General features: G+C 39.2%; 3 protein-coding genes across 3 annotated transcripts; 1 reads left to right on the top strand and 2 right to left on the bottom strand.

Moving 5' to 3' along the window:
- Window positions 1–924: 924 nt before the first annotated feature.
- Window positions 925–17,156, bottom strand: LOC134636850 (pterin-4-alpha-carbinolamine dehydratase 2-like). The gene is made up of 4 exons (XM_063487078.1): window positions 16,914–17,156; window positions 15,940–16,071; window positions 2,950–3,030; window positions 925–1,175 (listed from the first exon to the last, which is right to left on the bottom strand). The coding sequence occupies exons 1-4, from the start codon at window positions 17,025–17,027 to the stop codon at window positions 1,080–1,082; spliced, it is 423 nt and encodes a 140-aa protein (XP_063343148.1). The 5' UTR covers window positions 17,028–17,156; the 3' UTR covers window positions 925–1,079.
- A 942-nt stretch (window positions 17,157–18,098) lies between these two features.
- txndc15 (thioredoxin domain containing 15) lies at window positions 18,099–21,748 on the bottom strand. The gene is made up of 6 exons (XM_063487038.1): window positions 21,564–21,748; window positions 20,584–20,900; window positions 19,915–20,061; window positions 19,378–19,541; window positions 18,599–18,729; window positions 18,099–18,452 (listed from the first exon to the last, which is right to left on the bottom strand). Exons 1-6 carry the CDS (start codon window positions 21,652–21,654, stop codon window positions 18,256–18,258), a joined length of 1,047 nt encoding a protein of 348 aa, XP_063343108.1. The 5' UTR covers window positions 21,655–21,748; the 3' UTR covers window positions 18,099–18,255.
- Window positions 21,749–22,689: 941 nt separating this feature from the next.
- On the top strand, window positions 22,690–24,387 carry LOC134637408 (E3 ubiquitin-protein ligase TRIM16-like). Its single transcript, XM_063487827.1, has one exon. It carries the CDS (start codon window positions 22,709–22,711, stop codon window positions 24,350–24,352), a length of 1,644 nt encoding a protein of 547 aa, XP_063343897.1. The 5' UTR covers window positions 22,690–22,708; the 3' UTR covers window positions 24,353–24,387.
- The last annotated feature ends 619 nt before the right edge of the window (window positions 24,388–25,006 follow it).

The following is a 25,006-nucleotide window of genomic DNA, read 5'->3' on the forward strand; positions in this document are numbered from 1 at the left end:
TTGGCTTATTACAATCACATACCACACGGTCAGTGATGAATGAAAATCCAGCTGCATTCAAGTTGATGCAATAAATAAACTATTTGACATTTAGAAATATGATTAAATGAGAAAATTGATATTACAGAACCTGCCCTGTCTCTGATGTTTCCGTTCCATTCATTCAGTGTTTCCTTTGTTTCCCATAGCATGAATCCCTCAATCCAGAACTTTGATCAAGATTTAGGTTTTGTTAGGTATTGCACATGACTGACTGTGATCAGGTTTAAGTAATAGAAAATGAAAATGTGAGCAGGGCAGGAGACCTCCAGTGTTTGCATTGTCCTGAGGATGTGTCAAACTCCAACATCTCACCCATTTTGTAGAAATTAAACAAATGGGATGGAACATGTTAAACGAGTCACTGTTGGATGGATTTTGTAACATTCAGACAGTTCATGCTGCCCATTTTTACTTTCTATGCTTAACTAGCAGACACTGACTTGTACTTGAAGTGTTGTCAGGTTCCTCATTTAAAATGGTAGCAAATCTGTTTGAGCTGACTCTGAATTTAGTTTGGCGATAAAATGAGAATTTACAGCATTTTTTAAACTTACTATGATCAGGAAAGACCAAGGAAGCATATTTATGCTTTATTTATGCATATTTATGTTTATAAACTTAGATCACAAAATGAGAGCATGTGATCTGATGGACTCACATGTAAAAGCTCACTGGTGAGAACTTGACAGAGTACTGCTGTGCAACCACGATCCATTTTAATTCCATATGTGAAAATCACTCAGTGATACCTTTCCAGTCTCTGACTTTTGGGGAAATCTAAACCAAAGAGCTTTCATACACAGTGTTAATTCAAGAGACACTGCATCATTTTAAAACAATTAGAGATGAAACAAGTTAAACTGTTTATTTTATTTTGACAGATTTTATTTGGGACAAAAATCAGAAGCAGAATATGCACATGTGAAAGACTAAATACATTTAACTCTGTAGTGCAGTCGTCTTTTTAAAGAGTTGAAACTAAAATCAGTGTATCTACAAAGGCTGTGACAGATTGCAGACTAAAGACAAAAAAAAAACTACATGGAAAGTGAAATTTTGTCAATAAATTTGGCCAATTTGATGTCCCGTTTTGACAGTCCTCCACAGTCATGTGTAGACAGTGTAATTTGGACCTGTGAAGACATATACACGTTAGGTGTCAATCACAAGGCAATGACAACATGATCAAAATATTTTCCTAAAAACAACTTAAAAGAGTTTAATAGTTGCAATATTACATTCTTTGTCATTTCAGAAAACCTCCCATTCTTTGAAATTGTGGTATAGCTTAAAGTTTTGCATTATTAGGACTGCGGTCACTTTGACAGGTAGGTGCCGGCGCCTATCTGCATCACCAGGCTTCGCCTTTATTCATTCGAGTGACTAAACAGGACCTCTCGCAACTGTTTGTTTTGGTGGCGCCTTTTGGATCAATTTCAAGTCATCAGTTATGGGACAAATAATATGGCTTGCTCTGTGGTTAACTGAACCAATATACAGTTTTGTCAAATTAAATACCATGTTTTACCTGTAAAAATATACTAATCTAATTAGAATGACCCCGTTTTCCAAATATGGTCGTGTCTGGCTCCAGTTGTATAAACTATTAGGCTCAAGTCAAAATGCTGGTCACAGTCTAAAGGGGGGAATGTTAGAGTAATTATGTCCACCTTTGATTTCCAGTCTGTATTCAAGAGTGCAAGGTACAAATCAGATAGGATATGTGTGGCCATCTAGACACAGCTGTCAATGCATTATGTGTCGCATCCAGTGATGTTGTGCAATCTTGGAAAAAAAGATTAAGACTATCACCTAGTTCTGTGACAGCTCTTGCACATTCTGGTGGAAGTATAATGTGACCTTCCTGTGTATTGGTAGGTGTAACTACAGCGTGCAGTGCTCCCAGCTGTGCTGTGGTTTGCCACATGCAGCCAGTGAGTACAGGTTTTGGTTTTTGGTCTCTGTATGACATTTCTGTGATGACAAACTCAAGCAAACTGCCCACAGGCGCTGAGCCTTCCTGCTGTTGTCAAACAATACTCTCCTAAAAACCACACTCTCTAATCATACTTTACAAAATGTGAAACTTTGTACATATTTTGATACACATTACAGTTTTATTTGACAATAACTGTGATAACTACTCCTTTCCTGCAGCAGTTTGACCCCCCCTGCTTCCAAAAACATTTTTTGTAAATACCCTTAAAACTGACAACCACCAAAACAGAACAGGACGTTTAGAGTGAATTTTAGAGAATATTAGCAGCAGCTCAGCATACAGCTTCTGTTTTGTCGAGGCTGTACCTCAGTCGGTGTGGGATTTATGTGTAAGTGTCTGGTGGAAAGTGCTGTGGGGGCCCAGAGACCTGTAGCACCATTGTACAGAGACTTTAATAAAGAGTGGATTAGGAGCAGCATTCCTCCCAGAGCGGCCCGGTCCGCCACACAGTAACTCAGTGGCTACAGCCTAATGCTGAGAGATTTTCAGGGACTGGGTTTGTCATATCAACCACTACTTTATTTGTGAGGCAGGGAAAGTGAGAGAGCCTGTGTGAGTGCTGGGGCTGTGAAGGAAGGCAGACATATTTGCAGAGCTTTTCACAAAAAAAACAAAAAACTATGGGAGTAAAGTGTGAACCTGATTTTGGCTTTTTCTTTTTGCATAAGGAGTGTGTGAAAGCCTGGCTATGGGCCAGTGATAACCGTTTGACATAAATAAATAAATAAGTAAATAAATCAGGCTTTATACAAGATCAGTTGCAGTGTGTCTAATTTGTTATTAACAAACCACAAAACTGTAAATATGGCAACAAATCAAACAAACCACTATTGATTTTGCAAGATGCGCTTACTCTAATTGACAGTAAATAAACGCAGCACTGTAAATGAATCTCCAGTCCCTGTTACCTTATTATAAACATTGAACCATTCTGGGTGATGGTTCATCTTCTCTGCCTGCAGAGCCACCCGTGACATGAAGCCAAATGCCTGTTAGGGGGAAAATAAAATGATGGCTGAATTTATTGCGAGCATGCTTCAAAATGCACGTTTTTAAGCACAAAATGATTAATACACTGCATTAAATTTGATCCACTTTTTTATAAATAAATAAATGGAAAAAATACAAAAAGATGTACAAATGTTCAGATGTACAAATTCTGCTAAAAGCAAAGTCATCAGAATAACAAACAGAAAAGGACTCCTGCATTATTAATGGTCAAAATCTAAATTAAAATAAATAAATGTTAACAGTATACACATAATTAGTGAAAACAAATCATTCCGTAAGTAATCTTGCAAAATTGTAACGCTTCAACAGAACTATTGATTAGAAAATATAGCGGGCCTGTTTAAAGGGCACTGTCACCGAATTTGAAATAAGTTAAATATGAAGTTTCATAAATAATAAATAAAGTAAGTAAAGTTTATTTATATAGCACATTCACTGACATAAAGGTCACAAAATGTGGTACAACAATTAAAACACAATGTCAATAGACAACCATGTTAAGACAGAATAAAAAAGTTTAATAATATATAAATGAAATAATGTCAATCCAGAGCATAATAAAGTGCAATACTGCCATCTGAGGCGGGGAGAAGTACAAGACGGATTTCTGAATATAGAAGGTCCTCCTGAATGCATGTGTTCAATTTCCACAACCACAAAAGGACTTTAGAGAATGCATGCACACACCGAGAAACATACACACTCTTCATAAGTTTGGCATGTGACTCGCTCCAATCACAGGCCATCCAGGGAGTGATTACGGTTATTCTAATTATCTACAAAGAGGAGAGTGAAATCCCTCGTCATGCTCTCTGTGAGGAGAGGAAAAAAAAGAAGAAAAAAGAATCAGGTAGGCCTATTTCAGAGCAATTTCCCACTGCAATCTCAATTAAGCCCCTAAATGCTTCCTCTCTGCCTAATTAAATCAACTGAAATGCCATTGTTTACATGCTATGGCTGTGGCCCCATCCACCACCTGACATGACGAAACAGAATTAGCCTCAAAGAGGAAATTGCGTTTAGCCTTTTTAGTGTGTTGTAACCAATTTCTGAGACAGCCTGCTCAATTCACGTGTAGTGCTATGCATGTAACACGATCAGCAGCTTGATCAAATTGGTTATCAAGGAAACCGTCTCCCGATCAATTTAAGTAATTGACATATTCCTGCAACTTGACCTCACTGGCACCAATTTAGAGAGCCGGGCGGTCTGCTTTTTCTCAGTTTTCATTGGCTTTAATGGAGATTGCTAAGCAGCCTGTCATGTCAGGTGTTGTCCAAACATGTCTTCTCCCTCTAAGGGCTGACTTCAGGTTAATATACCACTGAGGAACATTAAGTGACAGGTAAAAGGATTCTGTGTTAACACTTTTGGTTCCTGCACAATGTCCCAGTTCAAAACACTGTGCTTTTTCAGAAACTCCCTTTCTAATCTGTCCCTTGTTATAGAACAAAAAAGTCATCTCGTGGTATTTTAAGATACTTCTGACTGATTAAACATGGTCTATGAATGTTTATAACTCATTCTTCAGGCTAACATTTTTTTCCTTCTTTTTTGACACCATCATTGGTATTAGGGTTTCCACTACACAAGATGTTGGCTGAAACCATGCGAAGTGCCATATACTGCAGTTCCTCTGGTGCCCACTAGAGGCTTGCTCCAAAAGTGAATTGATCCCCATACAATCCAATGTTAAAGTGCCCAATTTTACAGCAGAATTTAAGAGTAGACATTCACAGCCTAGTATAGAAAGTGTTTAGGGCTCTATAGACAGTTTCTCTAACTCATCTATCTGGAAACTAGATTTGGGGGTGTGGCCACTTTAACACAGACAACTGCTGTCACACCTCACCTTTGGTCATTTTAGTCTGCTCCACTGCATTTGTGTTGTAGGGACCTCATAAAGCAGTTTTAATGCATTTATTTGACAAAAAATGGTTTCTACTTGAGTTTTGCTAAATGAAGTTCTGGTATTTTGCTATTTAGCTACTTCACAATAACTGGCAGATTTCAATTTGTGCCTTACAAAAATACAACTTAAGAATGGTAACCAAATTTGCTAGTGTTAGCTGACACTCTCATTCAAGAGTGGTAATGTGTGGCATTAGAAAACTGATGGAAACACGGTGTATAGTAACAATAGGTACATTACAGTGGCTACGTAAATCTTTTATACATTCTATGGTAGGAACTAGTTTATCACTGTACACAAGTGGGGGGGGGTTGGCTTGAGTACCTTTTTGTTTCAAAGAGAGAAAGATTACAGAAATTCAGTCTACACAGTTTTTAAAACTGTGCTTATGATTGAATGTTTGTGTCCATTAGCATAGCACTTTGCTATGCAGACATTCAACAGAAAGGCTGAAAGAACACACTTGTGTACACTCTAAAAAGTAAACAATCTGTCTTAACTGGCTAAAAAGCTAGCCTGAACAGAAACACCAAAATAATTCTAATACACACACACACACACACACACACACACACACACACACACACACACACACACACACACACACACACACACAAACGAGAAGCAGAATCAATGGCTGGCATGGGCAGTGAATTTTTTTAACACTCAATTTCACTCCAATAAAAAGAAGTTTTGTTGTCTAAAATGACTTCTGTCTTCTCTGCAGTAGGTGCTAAGCTAAAAGCCCAGCAACAGCACAAGCATGAACAACAACAGGCCAAATGACAGTACACAGCTACAAATATATACACGTGGATCTGTAAAGCTTTTTGGAGCACCTATAGGCTACCAACCCAGTACCATGCTGGTACCGTAAAGAGACATGCATGCATGTATGGCATCCTACGCTTTTAAATAAAAGTAAAAAATACAAGCTGGAGAAGCTTCAGCTCATCTTTCTTCCTCTTCTCCCTGTGCACTGCCACAACTTGTACATAAAACTACAATGTCTTCTAGTGCCTTCAGGCAGCTTTTCACTAAAACTACACAACACCGCAGTGTCCAACAGGACACTACTCAGAACAGAGTTCACCGAGAAGGGAAAAAATAAAACAACGAGTTCTTTGTGTGACTTCCGTCTTCTCTATAGCAGGGGCTAAGCTAAAGGATCAACAGCAGGACAAACACAAACACGAGTAGCTTACATTTCCAGCTGTTCCACATATCTTTGACACCGTCCCCATTTGGCGGCAGACAGCTACGACATGTAGGTGTGCGTTTACTGATCATGCTTGCCGCCTGCGCTTCGTCAATCCTATGCTAAAGTCATTGCTAACCACAAATATTAGCAGTCTTATTTTCACTGTTACTACCTACACTTTGTGGTCATCTAAGTTTTTTTGGCTTAAACCTTTCTGCTTTGTAATGTCAGTGACACTTAGACTGAGCAGACTGGTGAGGTTGCAAATCCACTGCTGTACAACTTTATTTCTGTGGTAGATCTGCCCTCTGTGAATCTTTCATCTGAAGACTTAATGAAAATACATAGAAACGATCAATTTATTTGCAAATGTGTAAAAATGTGACAAGCTAACAAAAAATTAAAAGCATGACAAATGGTTTCACTGGTGCTGAACATGCAATTAAGCAACTTCTTAAAAAGAAAGGTTTGTCATGTTAGCATTGTTTCCACCAGCCTAAAATGATTATAAAAAAGAGGAATGAATCCCTCTGCAAGTATTTATTTTTTCTTGTTTAGTAAATTCAAGGATTTTAATCATCAAATGTAAATGCAGATTTCATAACTTTAATCCTGCAACAGATAAACAGTGTCATGACGTTTGCCAATGATCAAGAACAATGTTGTATTCATATTTGTATTTTGAATTATCTAACCATCCATCTATTTTGTTTACCCCTAATTCATTCAACTGAAACTGCACTAAACCCGACTAGTTTATATTGATAACCCAAGCTTGAAAAGTGCTGTATAACATGGAAGCTGCACTGCTTTTATCATAAGTATTGTCACACTTTCCAAGAAATTTCCTGTCCCCATTCAGCTGTCAGTGATGTGCAAATGAACCACAGAGCATTTGGAGGGAATGGGAAACATAAGATGACCGTTAAGTAACATGAAGCCTGATAAAAGAAACAAAAATGGAGAGAAACAAGAAAAAAAATTTAAATAAAAGCAGTAATCTCTCGCTACAAATGAATTGGAGTTGAATGTCAAAATAACCTGAAATAGTGAATCCAGAAAATAAATCCTGCCCTACATCAGCCTTTTCTCAACAGACAGTGCTCCCTTGGGGGCAGTAAACAGAGCATGAGGAAACAATACAGGCAAAGTGACAGCGTTGTGCCTGTCCGTCATCTGTAGGTCATCTCAACACCCTCCACTTGGGCCCAACAGAAATTAAAACCAATCCTCAACTCCCAGATGAGGTCTGGTGTCAGCAGAGGTCAAGGGCTTGGCCTCTCAAAGTGCTTTGTTTATCCCATTTGTATTGTACGGGCCACACTTCTCGAGCCAACAGGTCAGCCAGCTAGTCGGCTATCCATCCTCTCAGCCAGCAAGCCAGCAGTTCTCTCCAACTGGCCCAACAAGCTGTAGCTGTCAGAGTCACATAATTTGACGTGACATTATGCAGGCCCCCATCTCAAATAATCAGAAACACCCGACAGCAGACCGCCACTATGCCCCTCTCCCCCTCTCCCCTCCACACACACACACACACACACACACACACACTCTTTTGAGGAGCCATTTTGGTGCTATTACAGCATGATTGTCATACAACACTGGATGAGACAATTTGACGTCGGAGCGGAGTGGTGTTCTCCCTCTCATTGCGGCTCTGGGCTGGAATACAGGACTCAGTTTCAAACACATGTGTCTGTTATTTACAGATCGGCTTTCCACCACCCCGCGGTCCAAGGGCTTAGAAACGCCTGCACTGCTTTGCCAGGACTAAGTGCATGCAGATTGTGCCCACCCTTACTAGCCTCTGACAGACACACACTTTCACACTGATGCATGCACAAATGTACACACACAAGCCTCCTCGGCATATGCGCGAGTATTTGCCGACACGCACACACAGGAAGACGAGCCGCTCTCCTCCATTACACACCGCCGTGACTACCCGATGATTACTCCGCTAGCCCCATCATCACCCGCGTCAGCGTTAGCCCCCTGGAAAACCTTCGCTCCTCTGCAAGCGAAGAAAGCTGTGATTTCGATGGCGGTGGTTGTGGTGGTGATGATAATGATGATGACCACACCTCATTTCTCTTCTTTCCCCAAACAGCTCTTCACGAGCTTCCAGCTGGCCAGACGTGGGCTGCCCGCTGAGTTGACATGTAACTTAAAGCAAAATATCAAATAATTATGAAGCAAAGCTGCCAGCTGTGAAGTTCTTTCATGTAGTCAGAGAGAGAGAGAGCTCTGCTGGGCATGTGTAACATCAGCGGTATTAATCTTCTCAAATTAAGATTCTTAAAGTTGAAAAATGCAGAGCAGGGTTTCAATTTGACTCTCTGCCAGTGTTGACACTCATTTAGTGACTAATATCATGTGTTACAACTCTTCACACACAACTCAGCTCCTTTTTGTAACGAGTGTCACGTAACGCTCAGGCATGGCGTTAAGGCCAACTTATGCAAACCCCTCATTAACTGCGGGGGTTAGTAGCGAGGGCTCAAAAAGACATTGGGCTTGTCAACAGACAGCAGACGTCAGGGCCATCTTACTTTACCCAAGGTCTGATAGCCAGATTATCTAACCACCTCCGCTTGGGTGCCACACCTTGTGGCTTCCCTCCAGCAATACTCACAGGATGGGATGAACGCAGGATGCCTCCGGTTCCCAGGGAAAGTTTCACTTTGGAGATTGAAGGTGGGAACTGAACACCGCTGAGCCGATTAATTGGCTTCTCGCTCGTCTGTGGACTAGTGTAGGAGTTGTATATGCAAATCTGTGTGCATACCTCTAAACATTTGAACAAATTCTAACATTTTCTTGTTAGCTTTCCTTTTTTCTCCCCATGCGGTGGAATGTAAAACACTGCCTAAACTCTTTGAAAGGTCGCAAATCCCTGAATCATCGCGTCCAAACAATAGTCAAGAAATGTGGGATACTCCGAGTCCACGTAAAGGTGGCTAAGATAATAGATCACCTAAGTCATGTATCAAGGAAAAGTGCCAACCATTCACTGGTTCCAGCTTCTTGGATGTAAGGACTGAAGTGGAAACTGATTATCTTTTGGTATCTGGAAGGTCTAGAAGGTCAACTGGCAGGTCAGTGATTTGATTCGCTGTTCAACCGATCCACCAGTTTAAATGTCCTTGGGCAAGACACCAAAGCGTCAAAACTGCCCACAATATATTATCTGTAACAGGAAGACGCTGAGGTTATAAAAACATTAAGGGCTGTATGAATAGGTGTGGCTTGCAGTGTAAAGTGGTCAGTAAGACTCAAAGTGCTACATAAATACAGCACACATGACAAAAGGAATTAACGTTCATTTCAAAAAGAAATAAATTCACTGATTGATATTGACTGACTGGGAAATTGACAAATCAACCCAACAGACTGTCCAATCTGATTGCTCAACTATTTGCCTGGGAGAAGAGGCCCTGCTTGTTTGGTATGGAGCATGAGCAAATGAATTCATCAGTCTAACCTGTATGCGAAAACGTGTGCGTGTGTGTGTGAAGCTGGAGGAGGATGGCTTTGGGAGTTTGGTTTACCCAGGGGCTCAGTTTTAGTTGTAGGACAACTTATTCAACACAAGTAGACCAAGTCCCATAACGAGAGGCAGAGGCTTGAAGGAGATTTGGAGGAGAGGGAGCCTCTGACTGAATATAAAAAAGGGATGGGGGAAGGGGGGGATCAGCCTCCAAGAGCAGAGCAGGAGCAGAGGCAGCTGTCTGAACACAGCATTGCTCTCTTCAGTAAAAATCAGAGTCGCTACCTCAGACTCGAAATTGGAAGTTAAGTCCAGAAGCTTTTTCCCAGAGCTTGTGATGTAGTTATTGTTTGCGGCAAACCGCAACCTTGGGAGGTTGTTTGTGTATGCCGGATACTTAAAAATTATTTCACACAAATAAACCTAAAATGTTCTGAATTTTTTTTTTTTTTTTTATCTGAAGTGACTACTTTTCAAAATAACAATAAATTAATTTAAAAATATTTTCCACAGCAGCTTGAAGTCGTTTCCGAGGAAAAGAGTTACAAGAGTAGGAAGGGAGTCTTTTCAGCCTTTCAAAATTATTTTAAAAATAATGTATGGGATGAAATCCAGGTAATTACTGATGCATTTGAGTAAAATTATACTTATTTCACATTTACAGTTCCACTAATGTGATGTGTTCATGATAGGATTACTTTTTCATTTCTTGGCTGAGGTGAAATGTGAAAAAATAAGCGTACTATCAGCAACTGATGGACGCAGGAGTGGATGCAGTGTTTATACTTTAAGCTAGCCAGTGAAATATGTTTGTATTATATCCCAATATGGGTGGGGGGGGTGTCCATAAGAACAAGATAGCAGTGAGTGAATAATGTAAATATGTAATCCCTTTAAAATAGTTAAACATACAGCAATTAAAGAAATTTTACTATTAACTTTTACTATTAACTAAAACTGTCAGAATCCATATATATTTTAATACAGCACATGTTAGGAAATGTTTTTAAATGCTTTATCTTAATGTGTATATTTGCTATATGTTATCATTTCATATAATAATATCATCGTAGATCTTTGAATTGAAATGTTTTAATAATACTATTGTTGTGACTTAGTTTTTCTTGTAATTAAATAAATAATTAATTAATGGTTTTACTTTTTTCTTTCATTTGGTTTTTATTTTTTTATTTATTATGTATTTTTATTATTTAGTTCAAATGTACAGCACTTTGTGTCAGCTGTGGTTGTTTTAAAGTGCTTTATAAATAAAGATGATGATTTGGATTTGGTGCTATATAAATAAAACAAATTGACCCGAATCATGAACCAATCTCTTGATGTTTTGTGAATTGTACAGTAATTGCACAATTACAAACAAACATGTTGCACAATTAAAATGAACATTCAAGGCAATGTTTTGTGTGGAAAACAGAAATGAACCAGATTTATAATATGATTGCGTAAACATTGAGCAATTTTTCACTATTTTACTGTTTCTATTTAACTGTTGTAATTTTATTATGCTCGTCTGAAACAGGTCTCTCTTGTAAATGAGACATTCAATCTCTGATGGGATTACCTGTTAAAATAAATGAAAAATAAATAGTTTTATTTTTAAAATAATTTATGAATGAAAACTTCAAAACAATTGAAAATTGTCCAAAAATAACATTAATTGCCAACAATACTATCACTGATAAATTTAATAACCTCTTCACTGGTGCACATACCCATTTGCTTTTTAATCCCTCTAATAAAAACAGTGCAGCATGCTCTGGATGCAGATATTTAACCATTAAAAATTTCCCTCCTTAGGTTAAGACTGCCCTTGTTTACTTTACAAGAAAGACTGAAGATAATAACCGGCCATTTTTCCCCTCCATCCTAAATGTAGCTTTGGAGTGATTTTTTTTTCCCAGGGTTGCTTGACTGAATATTTGTGGGAGAAGGAGGAATGCCATCGATGTCAACCTCAGCTAACACAACACAAGAGTTGAGCATGCACAGCTCACCCTCTCTTATACGAGCTGCATCCGAAAGCTACCCGTTTCACTTGTGTCGCATGAAAGTTTCCACTTCATCCACCGAAATGTATAGCAGATGGTCATCAGTAAACATACATAACATAAAGCTTGATGTGTAAACAATATCAGCGACCGCAACTTAGAACATGCTCAATTCCAGCCCAGATTTACAGTATTAAACACACACACACACACACACACACACACACGTACGTCTATATATGATTGCAATAATTCCCACTGACCAAAGCGACTCCAGAAAGAGGATTTCACCTCTCAAAGCACATTAAACAGACTGGACTTGACAGGAAAAATAACTCGCAGTTACTCCTCAGACTAATGCCACAAACATCACACTGTATACCCACACGCCGCAGCTAAACTCCTGAGCCATTTATAAAGGCATCATAACACTTTCCACTTGCTGTAATCAAAGAAAAATAAACTCAAAGAAGCAATCCCAGCTGCCATGTTTCCTTTAAATTCATTTGCAGCTCATGAATTCGCTCAACTTCAACTTGCTGTACTCACTTCAATGCATGAGTACGGCTCTACCGCCCCCTAGAGATCAGGAGAGGAAGTGTTTCGATACACAGGAAGGGGATTTGTTATTCTCATTATAAACTCTTGGGGATCTGATTTCCTCAAGCCCATCACTTGGAGATAAGTGGCGAATGGAAATCAGCCAGCATGTCGCTCCTCATCTCCATTCCCCTTCGGTAAAAGCCCTTTAAGAGCAGCCATGAAAAACGAGCTGGAGAGTTTGTGAAAATGCATCAGAGAGTTTGAGTGGTGTCTGGAGAGAATAAAAGAGGGTGAAAAAGAAGGATAGAGAGACAGACAGACAGAGCGAGCTGCCAGCATGTAAAATTGGAACAACATGAGCTCATTCCCCCAATAACATGGGGCACAGAATGGGAATGAGAGACAGACAAAGACTGAAAGGCAGAGATAGGGGAAAGGAGGGTGGCAACAAGTAAGAATTTTAAAAAAAGAAGAAGAGAAAAAGAAGAGAGAAAGCAATGCACAGCAGAAGGAATGATGGGGTTGTTAGTGGTTTGTGAACCAGATGAAACATTTTAACCAATTTGATTGTTTGTGAAAGAAATCATTCTGATCAAAACCCTAATTGCTGCCAACTGGCCTCCTGGCGAGTCTCAGAGTAATGCAGCCTGACGTGTCGGGGTAAGAGGAGAGGCTTTAGAGCCAGGAGGAGTAGATGGGGGAGGTCAGCGCTCACCCTCCGACTTCAAACATGGGGAAGTGTAAAAACAGACTATTTTAGGGGCTAAAACAACTAACGATGGGATTAGAGGAAGTCCGCTAAGTGGCCTTGAGATGCTGCAGTTTACTTCGCCCCGCACAGAGTGAGCGAACGGAGCAACTGCTTACAAGACATGCCAAAAAACTTTTGAAAAGAATATTTAATGTTTGTTTTACCCCAGGAAGAAAGAGAACTAGTTTCAGCTGCCAGGCAGCTCTCAGGAACTATGTTACAGTAGACACAGTCACCAACCAGTAACTTACCCAATATTATAAATAACTTTCTGATAAATTGCCATAATTCATTTTAAATTAAACACTTATTTTCAGTGCAATCCTGAAAATTCAGAGTTAAACTGTGCATTTCGTCTAAGTACCTCATACAGTATCTGCATATTTTTCCATCCATCCATTTTCTTCCACTTATCCAATTCAGCATCTCAGGCTGTCATGCCCACTTACACACCTTGAGTCATTTTAGTTAGAAACACCAGTTAACCTAACCCCATGCATGTCTTTGGACTGTGGGAGGAAGCAGGAATTTCCCAGAGACAACCCATGCAGACAGACACGAGGAGAGAATGCGAAATGCAAACAGTGTGAGACCAAGCTGGATTTGAACCCAGACCTTCTTACTGTGAGGCAACAGTGCTAACCGCCATCCTGTTATTGCACATGGTTCACATGATCGGGTTCACTTGTCTGTATGGAATACTAGGTGTATTTGTTTCTTTATGCATTATATTGTTATGCATTGTATTTGGTGTAACTTCAGATGCCTTCATGGTCGGGTATCTTAATGATACTTTTATCTGGATAAATAAAGGATTACACCGCCACCCGGCATATTCGCCCTACTCAAATATTACCATACTTACTGTTGACTCTGATTAGCATCCCAAAGTATCCTTGCACTGTGTCCTCGTGTGGCTTTAGAAGCACTTAAAATTTAAACACTTCGTGATAAATATTCAAAGGATGCATGCTGGTTTTTATGGATAGTGGCACAAATTATATAAGGAACAGACCTCTGCAATATGTGCAATTAAATTATCCTGGTGTCACTGAACGTCCTGAGCACTGCCTGAAAGTGTCTCTAGACTAAAGTAACAATCTGGCATTCAGGAATTGTTTGGATTCATGGTCCGTTTTAGTTATTCTTTGAATAATATTCCCCAATGGGAATCATAACAGTTTTTAAGGCAAGGTTTTCTTCAGCTTCCCTTTTTCAGTAAATATTAAACACAGATGCACTGAGAAGTTTGGCAAGTTTGGTGGAATTATAAGAACACAGGCACTGCTTCTATTTAAAATTGTAGTTTTTGTTGAGAAAACGAAAAAGCAGAGTATATGGCGCAAAACCACAATATAATGGCAGGGAAAAGTGTTTTAATTTAAATACATTTTTTTTAAAAATATACTTGCTAAGTATGAGGAATCTGATCTGAATGTCTTTTAGTGAGTAGACTGGACTGAGCAGTGTGCTTTGTATTATTGCAAGCTACAAACCAGTTTGTTCATAAACAGATTTGTAAATAGATAATTGTGACTATTACACTGTATATATTGAGCACTGCAGCAGTAGCAGGAGTAAGAAAACTTTTTTGTTGAACCATTTGTGTCTTGTTTATTGGTTATGAGTTTAGGTTGGAGATTTGTCTTTTGTTTGTTTCTGGCCTTTTCTTCGGTGTGGTTGGTGTGGGTAGCTGCACCTCATGTTACATCCAGGTTACCCCTAGACCGGGGACGTAATATTATTTAAATCACTAACTTTTTCCTGCAACTTCATGTCTTTTCTTGAACCACAAAATGTCTATAATTCAGTCTCACGTAAACCAAGTCAGAGACATTGCATAACAACCAAACAATAGTTCATTGATGTAAGCACAGTATGACGACACGAAGAACGCTAATAACAGTATTGTTTTTAAACAATACCAAGCCCTAGATGTTCCTATCCTGCACATTTGGTGTCTTAGGTCATTCATAAGCACTTCAGAAAAAATGCTGACACTTGACACAGTTATAACCTGTGGAGACATGTCTGACTACTGATTTAAATATCACAATTTTATGCTCATTATGCTAACAGAATCACAGCTGAAATTATGAGTTTCCGATCGACACTTTGGGCATGCATCTGGCAGCGTGCAACAACCCTCCTAAAGATGAACAGATTTTCACGGCTACAGAAACTGGAAAAATGACTGCTTCATCACAGACTCTACTGGCCACCTGGGATAAAAAAGACCACTAAGACAGAAACAGATGTGCATGTTTCTTTTTTTTTTCCCCCTTTATGTCAAATTCAAAGAAACACCATTTACACACCAACCAGCTGTGCAGGCATGGCTGGTGTGGTCTGATATTGTGATCCCAGCACTTATATAAAACTGTTATTTTGAGGCACTTTTCTTTTATTACACCTTTAGCATCTTACATCCTGCGCTTGATTTAATGACAACAGACACTTCAGTTTCAATCGCCATATGCAATGGTGCCTAGATGTCAAATTAGCTGCTGATTTTTGCCTGTCGTTCAATCTTTTGCACGCATAACTGCATACTAATCATGGCAGAGAGGGGCGCCTGCCTGTCCTTTGGAAGCAATTACAGTTTCAGGGTTTTGCTCAAGGGAATGTGGACAGAAGAAGACAGTGATAGAATCGCCATCCCTGCAATTTGTGGACTAGTCCGCCACAACTCAACTATACGTGGTAAATCAAGAATAGGACCTATGCATATTTTGAAAAAAGTGCACACATGCATGACAGGGAAAGGGGAGAAGACGTTAGATACACCTAACTGCACCTGATCACGAATGGCTAGCCTTACATAAACATAATCTAAATTAGGTCTAAACTCAAATCAAAGGAAGTGATGAAAAAAATAACAGCAATATAAAAAAAATAAAATTCTAACTCACAGATCCAAGATTAGATCTAAGACTTCAACAAAGCTAATTACTATATTAACATAAATACACACACACCTGATTAAAGGTTTTAAAGTGAAGCTCTTTGAAGATGGCATCACGGTCCTCCACCTCCATCCACCCTGTGGCCCTGAGCTCGACCAATAGCTGCTCCCGGTCTTCAGGGGAGAGCCAGTGTGAGTCTGATGACTGGACAAAATCATATTACGGTTAAACTCTTTAGCCCTGGAATTATAAAGGACAAATCACGTTGTTTTTTGTATTTTACTTCCTTTTTTTTCCTTGCACTATAATGAAAAGTGCTGATTCAACCTTTACACAAATTCTTAGTTTAGTATTAGGAGTTCTCTGACTGCCATTTACGCTGCGTCCAAAAGGTGGCGGTCTAGACCCAAAAATGAACGTTAACGCCGTCCTTTCCAGGACCACAGGTCAGGCTTACCTGGGTGTAACCTGCATAAGGGACCTAACTTGATTGGTTTAAATAACGGATTTGGGCGGGACTCCACTCAAGCCCCGCCCTACTCTAAAAGTCTCAACCAAGCCGTAACAAAGCGTACAAAATGCAGGATTTCACAGGCTAAAATAATAAATAAATGTGATGGTTAATTTTTAATATACAGTTAATCTCAACTTCGCAATAATATGAATACCAACCAAATGCCAACGTAAACAGCAAAGGGACTAAATTAACTGAGAAATCTAAAAAACTACTAACGCCGAATTAAAGAACAGCATCAGAGCAATTCATAAAACTGTTACACACTTTAATTGTTGCGCCTTAACGTAAATGGACGCCTTAAAGTTTTTATTTACATTTTTCCTGGGAGAGTTCAGCGTACGGTTTCTCACGTGATAGAACGACGCGAGCTGGATACTTTGGAGGCTACACGTCGGAACGGTGCTTGGCTTGTCACGTGGGAGTGCACCCACACACATAGCTGTGTTCAAAAAGAGACTTTCCCCACGTGGAATTTGTGTTTCTTCTGTTTTTTAATGCTAATGCTAAAGCTTGTCACTGCATTACTCACCATTTTAGACGAGTTGTTGCTGCAGAGCGGAGGCGCCCTCAAGCTGCTCGGCAGGTGCAGAAGGCTGCAGGGCCTTGAGCTGCCTGTCCCCAGGCTAAACATTAACCTAAACATTATCAGTAAACTGTCAGCTGTCCTCTCTCCTACCAATGCCTCTTCTCCCCCTCTGCTCTTCCTCTACTGCCCTCTCATACTTTGCCATAGCTGTTTAACGTAGTGCCTGATTAAAATCACGCATTTTTCCAATGGAGTTTGGTTATCTGTTGAGAAGCAGTGGTATGATACTGCAAATATAGCCGAGAGCCATGTATTAGGATTTCTGAATGCTTTTTAAGGACTAGTAAATGATGTGATTTTTGCTTTCCACTGCTAATTATCTAACATGACAAAAGTCACTTTTCGCTCGTCTTCATGTGTTTTTCAAACTGGATTTGAGATTTGAATGCAATTTCTGTTGTTATAAATCTGCTTATATAAATAGCTTATATAAATAAAAATAACCCAAAAGAGTTGCTATAGCCAGATATTTTATGTTTGAGGTGTTTTTTTCACTTCAAGTAAAATTACTTACTGAACACGTTTCATTAGGTTAAATATATAAATATAGAATGTCTTAATACACCCTATAGGTATCAGTCTGCTAAAGTAACAACTATGATGACGAATATCTCTTCAATTAATTAACACTAATACTGAACATCTGACATATGCCATGATTGAAACGTCATTTTCACCACTGTATAAGCTAACGGAATATTCTTTGATCCTTTGGAAGTACTCTGCCAGTGACCTCTGACCTGTGCCAGGGAGTCTGCGCCTGTCTTTTTTCTTTTTTGCTGCCACAGCAGAGAATTTCCTTCCTACACACATCACTGTTTGCAATGTTTTCATTTACAGCTGTAAAATATCTCCACAGGATGCTCCTCTCTTTCACTCACTGCAGCCTACATGTTTGTTCAGTGCAGCTGAATCAGGGGACTGCAAGACAACAAAACACAGTAGAGCCAGGAGGAGGAAGAGGAGCAAAGTGTGCCTGCATGAGAGGGGCAGTGTTTGTACAGACATGTCTAGTATTTTGTTTTTTGTACTTTGGACTTACTTGGGTTCGGCTGAACATCAACTAAAAGGCACAAAAAAAAAAAAAAAAATGACAGCACAGTTTGTCTTCTCGCACACAGCCTCAAAATGTTACTTTTAATCCAAATCTTTATTCTAAACCGCAAGAGCTCAAATATTTTATTTCACTCAAACACTTAAACATAAGCACATTAGCCATTTTAATAAACTAAACTGTTTATCAAACAATTCTTTACATCATTCTTCACGAACAGTCTGTGAGGTTTCAGTCTTGATGCTCGTGCTCTTGTCCGGGTATGAGCCAGCGTATGCTGTCGGTCCGCAGGATGGCGTACAGAGTGAAGCTTGTGATGAAGAGGATGGAGAAAACCAGCAGCCAGTCGATGCTCTTCACGGGAACGCTAGGGAGGGGACCGAGGCGGTCTGCGTCTGTCACATTTCTATCAGGGCCGGCTTCAAAACCTGGAACACACAGAGTTCGATCTTTTGAGTGGTCGTTCAAATTCATTTTACATGACTCAAAATGATCTTCCAACCACTCAATTCTGACCCTTTTGAGCCCAAACCAGTAAGCTCTATATAATGTAACACATAACCTGCATTTGTACCTGTCTGGTTAACAAGGAAAGATGTGAGCGTATCCAGCGTTCTGTCAGTGTGGTTGAAACGAGCCATTGGTTTTGCCCCCTGGAACAGCAGGATGTTGGGCACTGCCACAGTCCCAAACCTCGTGGAGAGGCTGGTGGAAGATGGAGACATGCATTACAAGAAAATAACACGCAATATATAATATACATGATAGATGCATTCAAAACAATTTTTGAGTCTGCAGTTAGTCGATTTTTCTTCTTTCAGTTGTTCCCTTTAAAGGTAACCACAGTGGATCATCTGCATCCATCTAATCCTGTACCAATCATTCTTCTCTGTCACACCAACCCTCTGCTTACATGATACTTACACAATGTCATGTATAATGTACAGGGATACAGATTATTATAAGCACCCTTTATAAGAACATAATCAATCAATTCTTGGATGTTTACACAAAATAGAGTCCAAACATTTGTTGCAACAAAATGATTTTCAGCTTTTAAAAATTCTGGTCTTTAATTTACTTACTTTGTCTCAAATGTGATTATAAAACCAAAGTCACAAAAAAGACTTTATTCTACATTTGTATTTTTATCATTTTCAACACAAAATAACATTTATCAACTACTCTAATTATCCAATTAACTGTTCGCTAACAAACATGAGCTATATTCTGCTTCTATATAGATGCTAAGGTGTAGTGAGCCACAGACGAGAACAGCTTTAAAAAGTATTCTAAGAGGGGTTTTCACAGTGAGATTACACAGTTAAAACCAGAACAAAGGTGATCATTTACCTGCTGTGCTGTGAGGCATCCAGTGCCAAGAAATGCATGCTGGGAAAAACCCGGGGAAGGGCGTTAAAGTGAGGTGCCAGGTTGGCTGAGAACTGGCACCAGGCGGTGAAGAACAGCACCACAGAGCACTCTGTGCTGTTAGCATTGAGGAACTCCATTAGATCCTGAAAGAAAAGAAGGGATGGGTTTAGTTTGTTTTTATCCAGGAGAGAAACAGGAAATTCTCCTGCATGGAATTTTATAAGAGGGATACAAACAGAACCTGAATTCTGGTAAATTCACTCAAAAATGAAAGGTGCAACAAACAACAATGCTCACAATACAAACAATGAGTCACGCTATGATGAAATAAAACAAAACTGATTTACAAAAAGGTTTGTACACACAAAAAACTATATAAATAGATCCATTAGAAAAGTTGATAAATGAATGTTGTATATGGTAACTAGCGTAAATGTTGGGGAAATTGGTGGCACACTTTTTTTCAAACACTTTACACAGAGTGTAAACATGTGCCTCAGAGGATGGAGTGAATACCTGTGAGGCATTGAGGACCTGCACAGTGAAGTTCTCCATTCCTGTGATGTTCCGTTTATCACAGTTGACTTTGTACGTCTTGGCGGTCTCCGTGGTGTTGTGCTCCTCAACCGTTATGACCTCCGCACGCACAATGTCAAGCGTGAGCTGCAGGGAAACATTCAAGGAGAAGTTAGCTTCAGCAAAACTGCATTCATAACTATGCATATTTGGGCTAATCTTCAGTGAGACTTTATCAAGCAAATGTCAAAACATAAAAACTAAACTGATGCTGAAATTAAATTAACCTTGTAATTGATTTTTTTATCAATTTATTTTTAAGATAAGTGAAGACTTTATTGATCCCACGGGGGTTTAAGTCAGTTGGTTTATAACAACCAGTGTTAATATCTTAAAGTAAATTTGTCCAGGAAGACATCTGAGAATCAAAGGATCTCATTGTCTCACTTAATCATCTTAGAAGACAAATCTGCAAATCTTCACAAGTGCAAATTTTACCTTAATAATAAATCATTTACTAATTTGTGATTATCTTTATATTTTGGGTTTCCATTTGGAATTTATATATCAATTTAGATGTCAGTCACTGTGGTAACTGAGGTGGTAACCCTTTAAGGCAGCGGTCTAGCAGCAGTCCCTTTTTATGTCTCACAGTTTCATCTTACTAACCTGCTGTGATGATTCAGCATCCTCCTCCTGTGATGCACCATTCTCAGCTGGAGCCGGTGAACTACACTGGGCACTGCTGTCATCACAGGGTGGGGAGAAGCCTGACTGAAAGTCTTTCACATTTTTGGGGAAGAGAGACTCGATGTCAGATGGATCGATGGGAGTTTCAGTGCCCATCACAGCATCTGCAATCTCAGCCGTCTTGAACTGCCTCTTCGGCAGAGAGTCCAGGTCTCCGGACTCTACAAACTTGGGGCTGTTCTCCAAGTCGGACAAAGTGTCCTCTGACAAAATGAGCTCCAGTGAGTCATCATACTCTAAGGGACAAAAAAAAAGAAAAGAAATTAAGCTCAGTGCATATAACATATCTGTAATTGTTTTCCATTCCATCTGACTTTTAATAGTGGAGAAGTTTATCTGAAGACAATCATATTTCTTGCTCTAAGGTGTCACTTTCACTCCTGTGAAAAGTATCTGTTCCTTTCCTGATTGTTTTTTGCGTATTTATAACACTTAAATGTTTGGGATCACCAAACAAATATTTCACAAAGAAAAAGGTTTTCAGTGTTTATTTTATTTATACAGGAAAAAATGTTTTCCAAACCTACCTGGCCCTGTGTAAAAATGTAACTGTCCTTAAACCCAATAACTGGTTGTTTCACCCTTATCAGTAGTTTTCAAGCATAAACGGCCTGTTACTGTGACCAGGCCACTTCAAAACCTTCATGTTGGTTTCTTTAAGATATTCACTTACTGGTGTGTAACCGTAATGTTTATCTTAGACGTCTGGTTAGAATAAACAGTGTCTCTCACATTATTTCGGCCTACTAAATCCATTTGAAGGACTAGCCGACTACTCAAACATTACACAGAGAGAATATCCTGCGTTACTGTTAATTATCAACCTTAATAAAACATATTTCATAATTAAAGGTTTGTACTGTTAGCATTAAGGCTAGCTGCAGCTGTCAGTCTCCTACCTTGAGCAGACGAAAACCTGAAAACATCCGCATGATGCAGCAAAAATAATAAGACAACCCATAATTGAAGTTTATTTAAAACTCCCTTCATATTTTTGAAATTTACTGAGCAAAACACGATTATGAAAAGCTGTCACGACATTTCGAGAAGTGAAGGCATGCTGCTGGACTCATAGGAACGATTGGTCGGCTCTGTGGCGGAAGAAAACAAACGATGCACATGAAAACGGGGCTTCCGGGATGCTTATTTAACCCATAAATTTATTTTTCTCTAGGAGATCCATCCCAGATATTTCTAGACCATTCCTCGGACATTTAAGTGCTGTTCAGTTTGGGTACTCAGAGATATAAATCGGTTTTTCAGGTAGTGTCGCTTTACTTCCTGAGGTTTACTGCACAGCCTCCACCTTATTTTCCGTGAATAAGGGAAACCGAGAAACTATTTCAAAATAAAAGCGATCTTCAGGGTACGTGATTTCCCTGCAATTTTAGTCTGTCATTAGTGATATAATAAATAATGGAGTAAAAAACATACGGAAATAAATATGAAGAATACATTTTAAATTACAGAAATATCAAAATATGATAACGTTACATACATAATTAACCTTGCTTGACCAAATTAAAACAAATAAAGATTTCAAAATAAGTACAGCTGAATTCAGAGGGAAAAAATAGCGTAATCAAAAGTCTTTAATTTTTGTATTCGAAGTCCGAGTCGCATCATACCGACTAAGTATCACTGTAAGAGTACACAGTGTCGAAATTAATATGTGGAAACTGAGTATACTTGTATTGATATTAATCTCATGGTTTATTATATCATTAATAACGGAATAAATGTGTTACTGATAAAATCACATTCGCAAGAGCATCGCTTTAATTTGACTGAGTTTCTCTTAGCATAATATGTAGCATATACACTTAAGGCAAAATAAAGTGGGTAGAGTCTGTTCACTTCAGACAATTATCATTCCCTCCCCTTCCACTCATCAGCCAGTAAAAATGTGGATCTAAAGACCATGTGATCAAATGCAAGCGCTGAAAACACCACACACCGCAGATTAGTGTCTCAGTGTCAGGAGGAAATGAATGCAGCTTTTATCTGGTAACAGAAAGTGAAACTTAATTTAACTGGAAGAGAAATGGCGCAGCAAGTGATTCAGCTGGATCAAGAAAAACTGAGCTGTTCCATCTGTCTGGATCTCTTGAAGGATCCAGTCACTATTCCCTGTGGGCACAGCTACTGCATGGACTGTATCAAAAAATACTGGGATGAGAATGAAACACACAGCTGTCCCCAGTGCAGAGAGACTTTCATACCAAGACCTGTCCTGGTGAAAAACACCATGTTTGCTGAGTTAGTAGAGGACCTAAAGATAGCAGGACTTCCAGCTGCTTCGTCTGATCATGCCTATGCTGGACCTGGAGACATGGCCTGTGATTTCTGTTCTGGGAGGAAGCGGAAAGCCTCCAAGTCCTGCCTGGTGTGTATGGCCTCTTACTGTGAGCAGCACCTCCAGCCTCACTACAACGTAGCTCCGTTAAAGAAACACAAGCTCATCAAAGCCACTTCAAAGCTTCAGGAGAACATCTGCACTCACCATGATGAGGTGATGAAGATTTTCTGCCGCACTGATGAGCAGTGTATCTGTTATCTCTGTTTAATGGATGAACACAAAGACCATGTCACAGTGTCAGCTGCAGCAGAAAGAGCTGAGAAGCAGAAAAATCTAGCAAGGAATCGACACAACATCCAGTACAGAATCCAAAACAGAGAGAGGGATGTGAACCTGCTTAAGCGGGAACTGGAGGCCATCAGTCTTTCTGCTGATAAAGCTTTGATGGAAAGTGAGGAGATGTTCAAAGACTTGATCAGTCTGATTGAGAAAAAAAGCTCGGAGGTGAAGCAGAAGATCAGATCCAAGCAGAAAACTGAACGGACTCGAGTCAAAGAACTTCAGGAGAAGCTAGAGCAGGAGATCGGTGAGTTGAGGAGGAAAGACACTGAACTGGAGCAGCTCTCACTAACAGAGGATCATATCCATTTTCTAAATAATTTTTCCTCACTGTCACATTTGAATAAATATACAGATTTACCGAGCACCTCCAACCACACTCTGCAGTACTTTCAAGGTGTGACCACGGCTGTATTACAGGCCAGAAATAAAATGAAGGATCTTCTGAGTGATGAATGGTCAAAAATTTTAGTTGCAGTGAATAAAGCAGATGTGCTACTGCCTCAAGAAGAACCCACAACTAGAGGGGAATTTTTGAAATATTCTTGTGGCATCACTGTTGGTCCAAAGACGGAAACAAAGCCTTTCTCACTGTATGGACGTGCGTCATATGGAGATTACTCTGAAAACTCGCATGTCCAGAGTAATGAGGTTCTGAATGGACCTTGCTACTGGGAGGTAAAGTTGACTGGTATAGCAACAGTGGGTGTTGCAAAGAAGTATGACTCCTATAGTGGGTCAAGTAATAACCGTGGATTGGGATCAGATCACGAGTCTTGGGCATTAAAATATTCACATGGCAGTTATCAATTCAGACATGGAAACATTTTAACTTCCCTCTCAGGCCCTCAGTCTTCCACAGTTGGAGTATATTTGGATCACAGGGCAGGTATTCTGTCTTTTTACAGCATCACTGAGACCATGAATCTCCTCCACAGAGTCCAGACCAGGTTCACTCAGCCTCTCTATGCTGGATTTTGGATTCAACAGAATCAGAAAAACTCTCTTGAATTGTGTGAGTTGAAGGAGACAAGTGATACTGAATCATGAGAATTTAAGCTCTGCCTACTGCCATTCGTTAAAGTGTGAGTCTACACTGCAGTGCACTTCATGGATGTAATGTTTTTTTGTTTTTTTTTTTGGGGGGGGGGGGGGGTTGTTTATGTTGTTATTCCCTGATTGTTTTTCAAACTACTAAAATATTAACTTTTGTTTTGTTTTGACACTAAACAACAGAATTTTATATCAGAGCCACAGTAATAATGTAGTTTGTAGTGTAATATGAAGTGTAAAGTGGTTTCTATTTCATTGTGAATTTTCTTTTTTTAATTGGTTCAACATAAATTAGAGTAGGTTTGCTTCTTTCAGTTTAGTTTTTATTGTTAAATATTTCATGGCAATTCAGTTTTCATTAGTTTTAGTCCTTTTAATTATTATTAAATTATTATTTAATAATCATTAAATTTTAGAACAGATGTTATAATAGAAAATATACTTTATGACATCCCAACTCTCAATAAACATATTCAACAGAGCCTCATCAGGAAAGCTTTGTTTTAATTTTTTTTTTATTGATTTCGGTAAACTGGAATTATTTTTTTCAAAGCCCAGTAGTTTTACATTGTAATATAGTTTAAGTGTACTATAACCTTGGTTTGAATTTATAGTGGAGTTGTATTTGTTTGCTTATTTGCTTATTTGTTT

This window comes from Pelmatolapia mariae, linkage group LG10_11, assembly GCF_036321145.2.
Source record: "Pelmatolapia mariae isolate MD_Pm_ZW linkage group LG10_11, Pm_UMD_F_2, whole genome shotgun sequence".
In the NCBI taxonomy this organism is placed as follows: domain Eukaryota; kingdom Metazoa; phylum Chordata; class Actinopteri; order Cichliformes; family Cichlidae; genus Pelmatolapia; species Pelmatolapia mariae.

Bases quoted from the DNA above. Each gene is read 5' to 3' on its own strand.
- LOC134636850 (XM_063487078.1), bottom strand. From the start codon at position 17,027: ATGTTTAGGTTAATGTTTAGCCTGGGGACAGGCAGCTCAAGGCCCTGC. The intron at 16,072-16,913 runs GTGAGTAATGCA...GATTTTGTCCAG, and splicing joins GCAACAACTCGTCTAAAATG to TCATCAGACTCACACTGGCT. The intron at 1,176-2,949 runs GTAACAGGGACT...ATGTCTTCACAG, and splicing joins GGTTCAATGTTTATAATAAG to GTCCAAATTACACTGTCTAC.
- txndc15 (XM_063487038.1), bottom strand. From the start codon at position 21,654: ATGAAGGGAGTTTTAAATAAACTTCAATTATGGGTTGTCTTATTATTT. The intron at 20,901-21,563 runs GTAGGAGACTGA...TTTGTCCCTTAG, and splicing joins CAGGTTTTCGTCTGCTCAAG to AGTATGATGACTCACTGGAG. The intron at 18,730-19,377 runs GTAAATGATCAC...ATCTTCCACCAG, and splicing joins GATGCCTCACAGCACAGCAG to CCTCTCCACGAGGTTTGGGA.
- LOC134637408 (XM_063487827.1), top strand. From the start codon at position 22,709: ATGGCGCAGCAAGTGATTCAGCTGGATCAAGAAAAACTGAGCTGTTCC.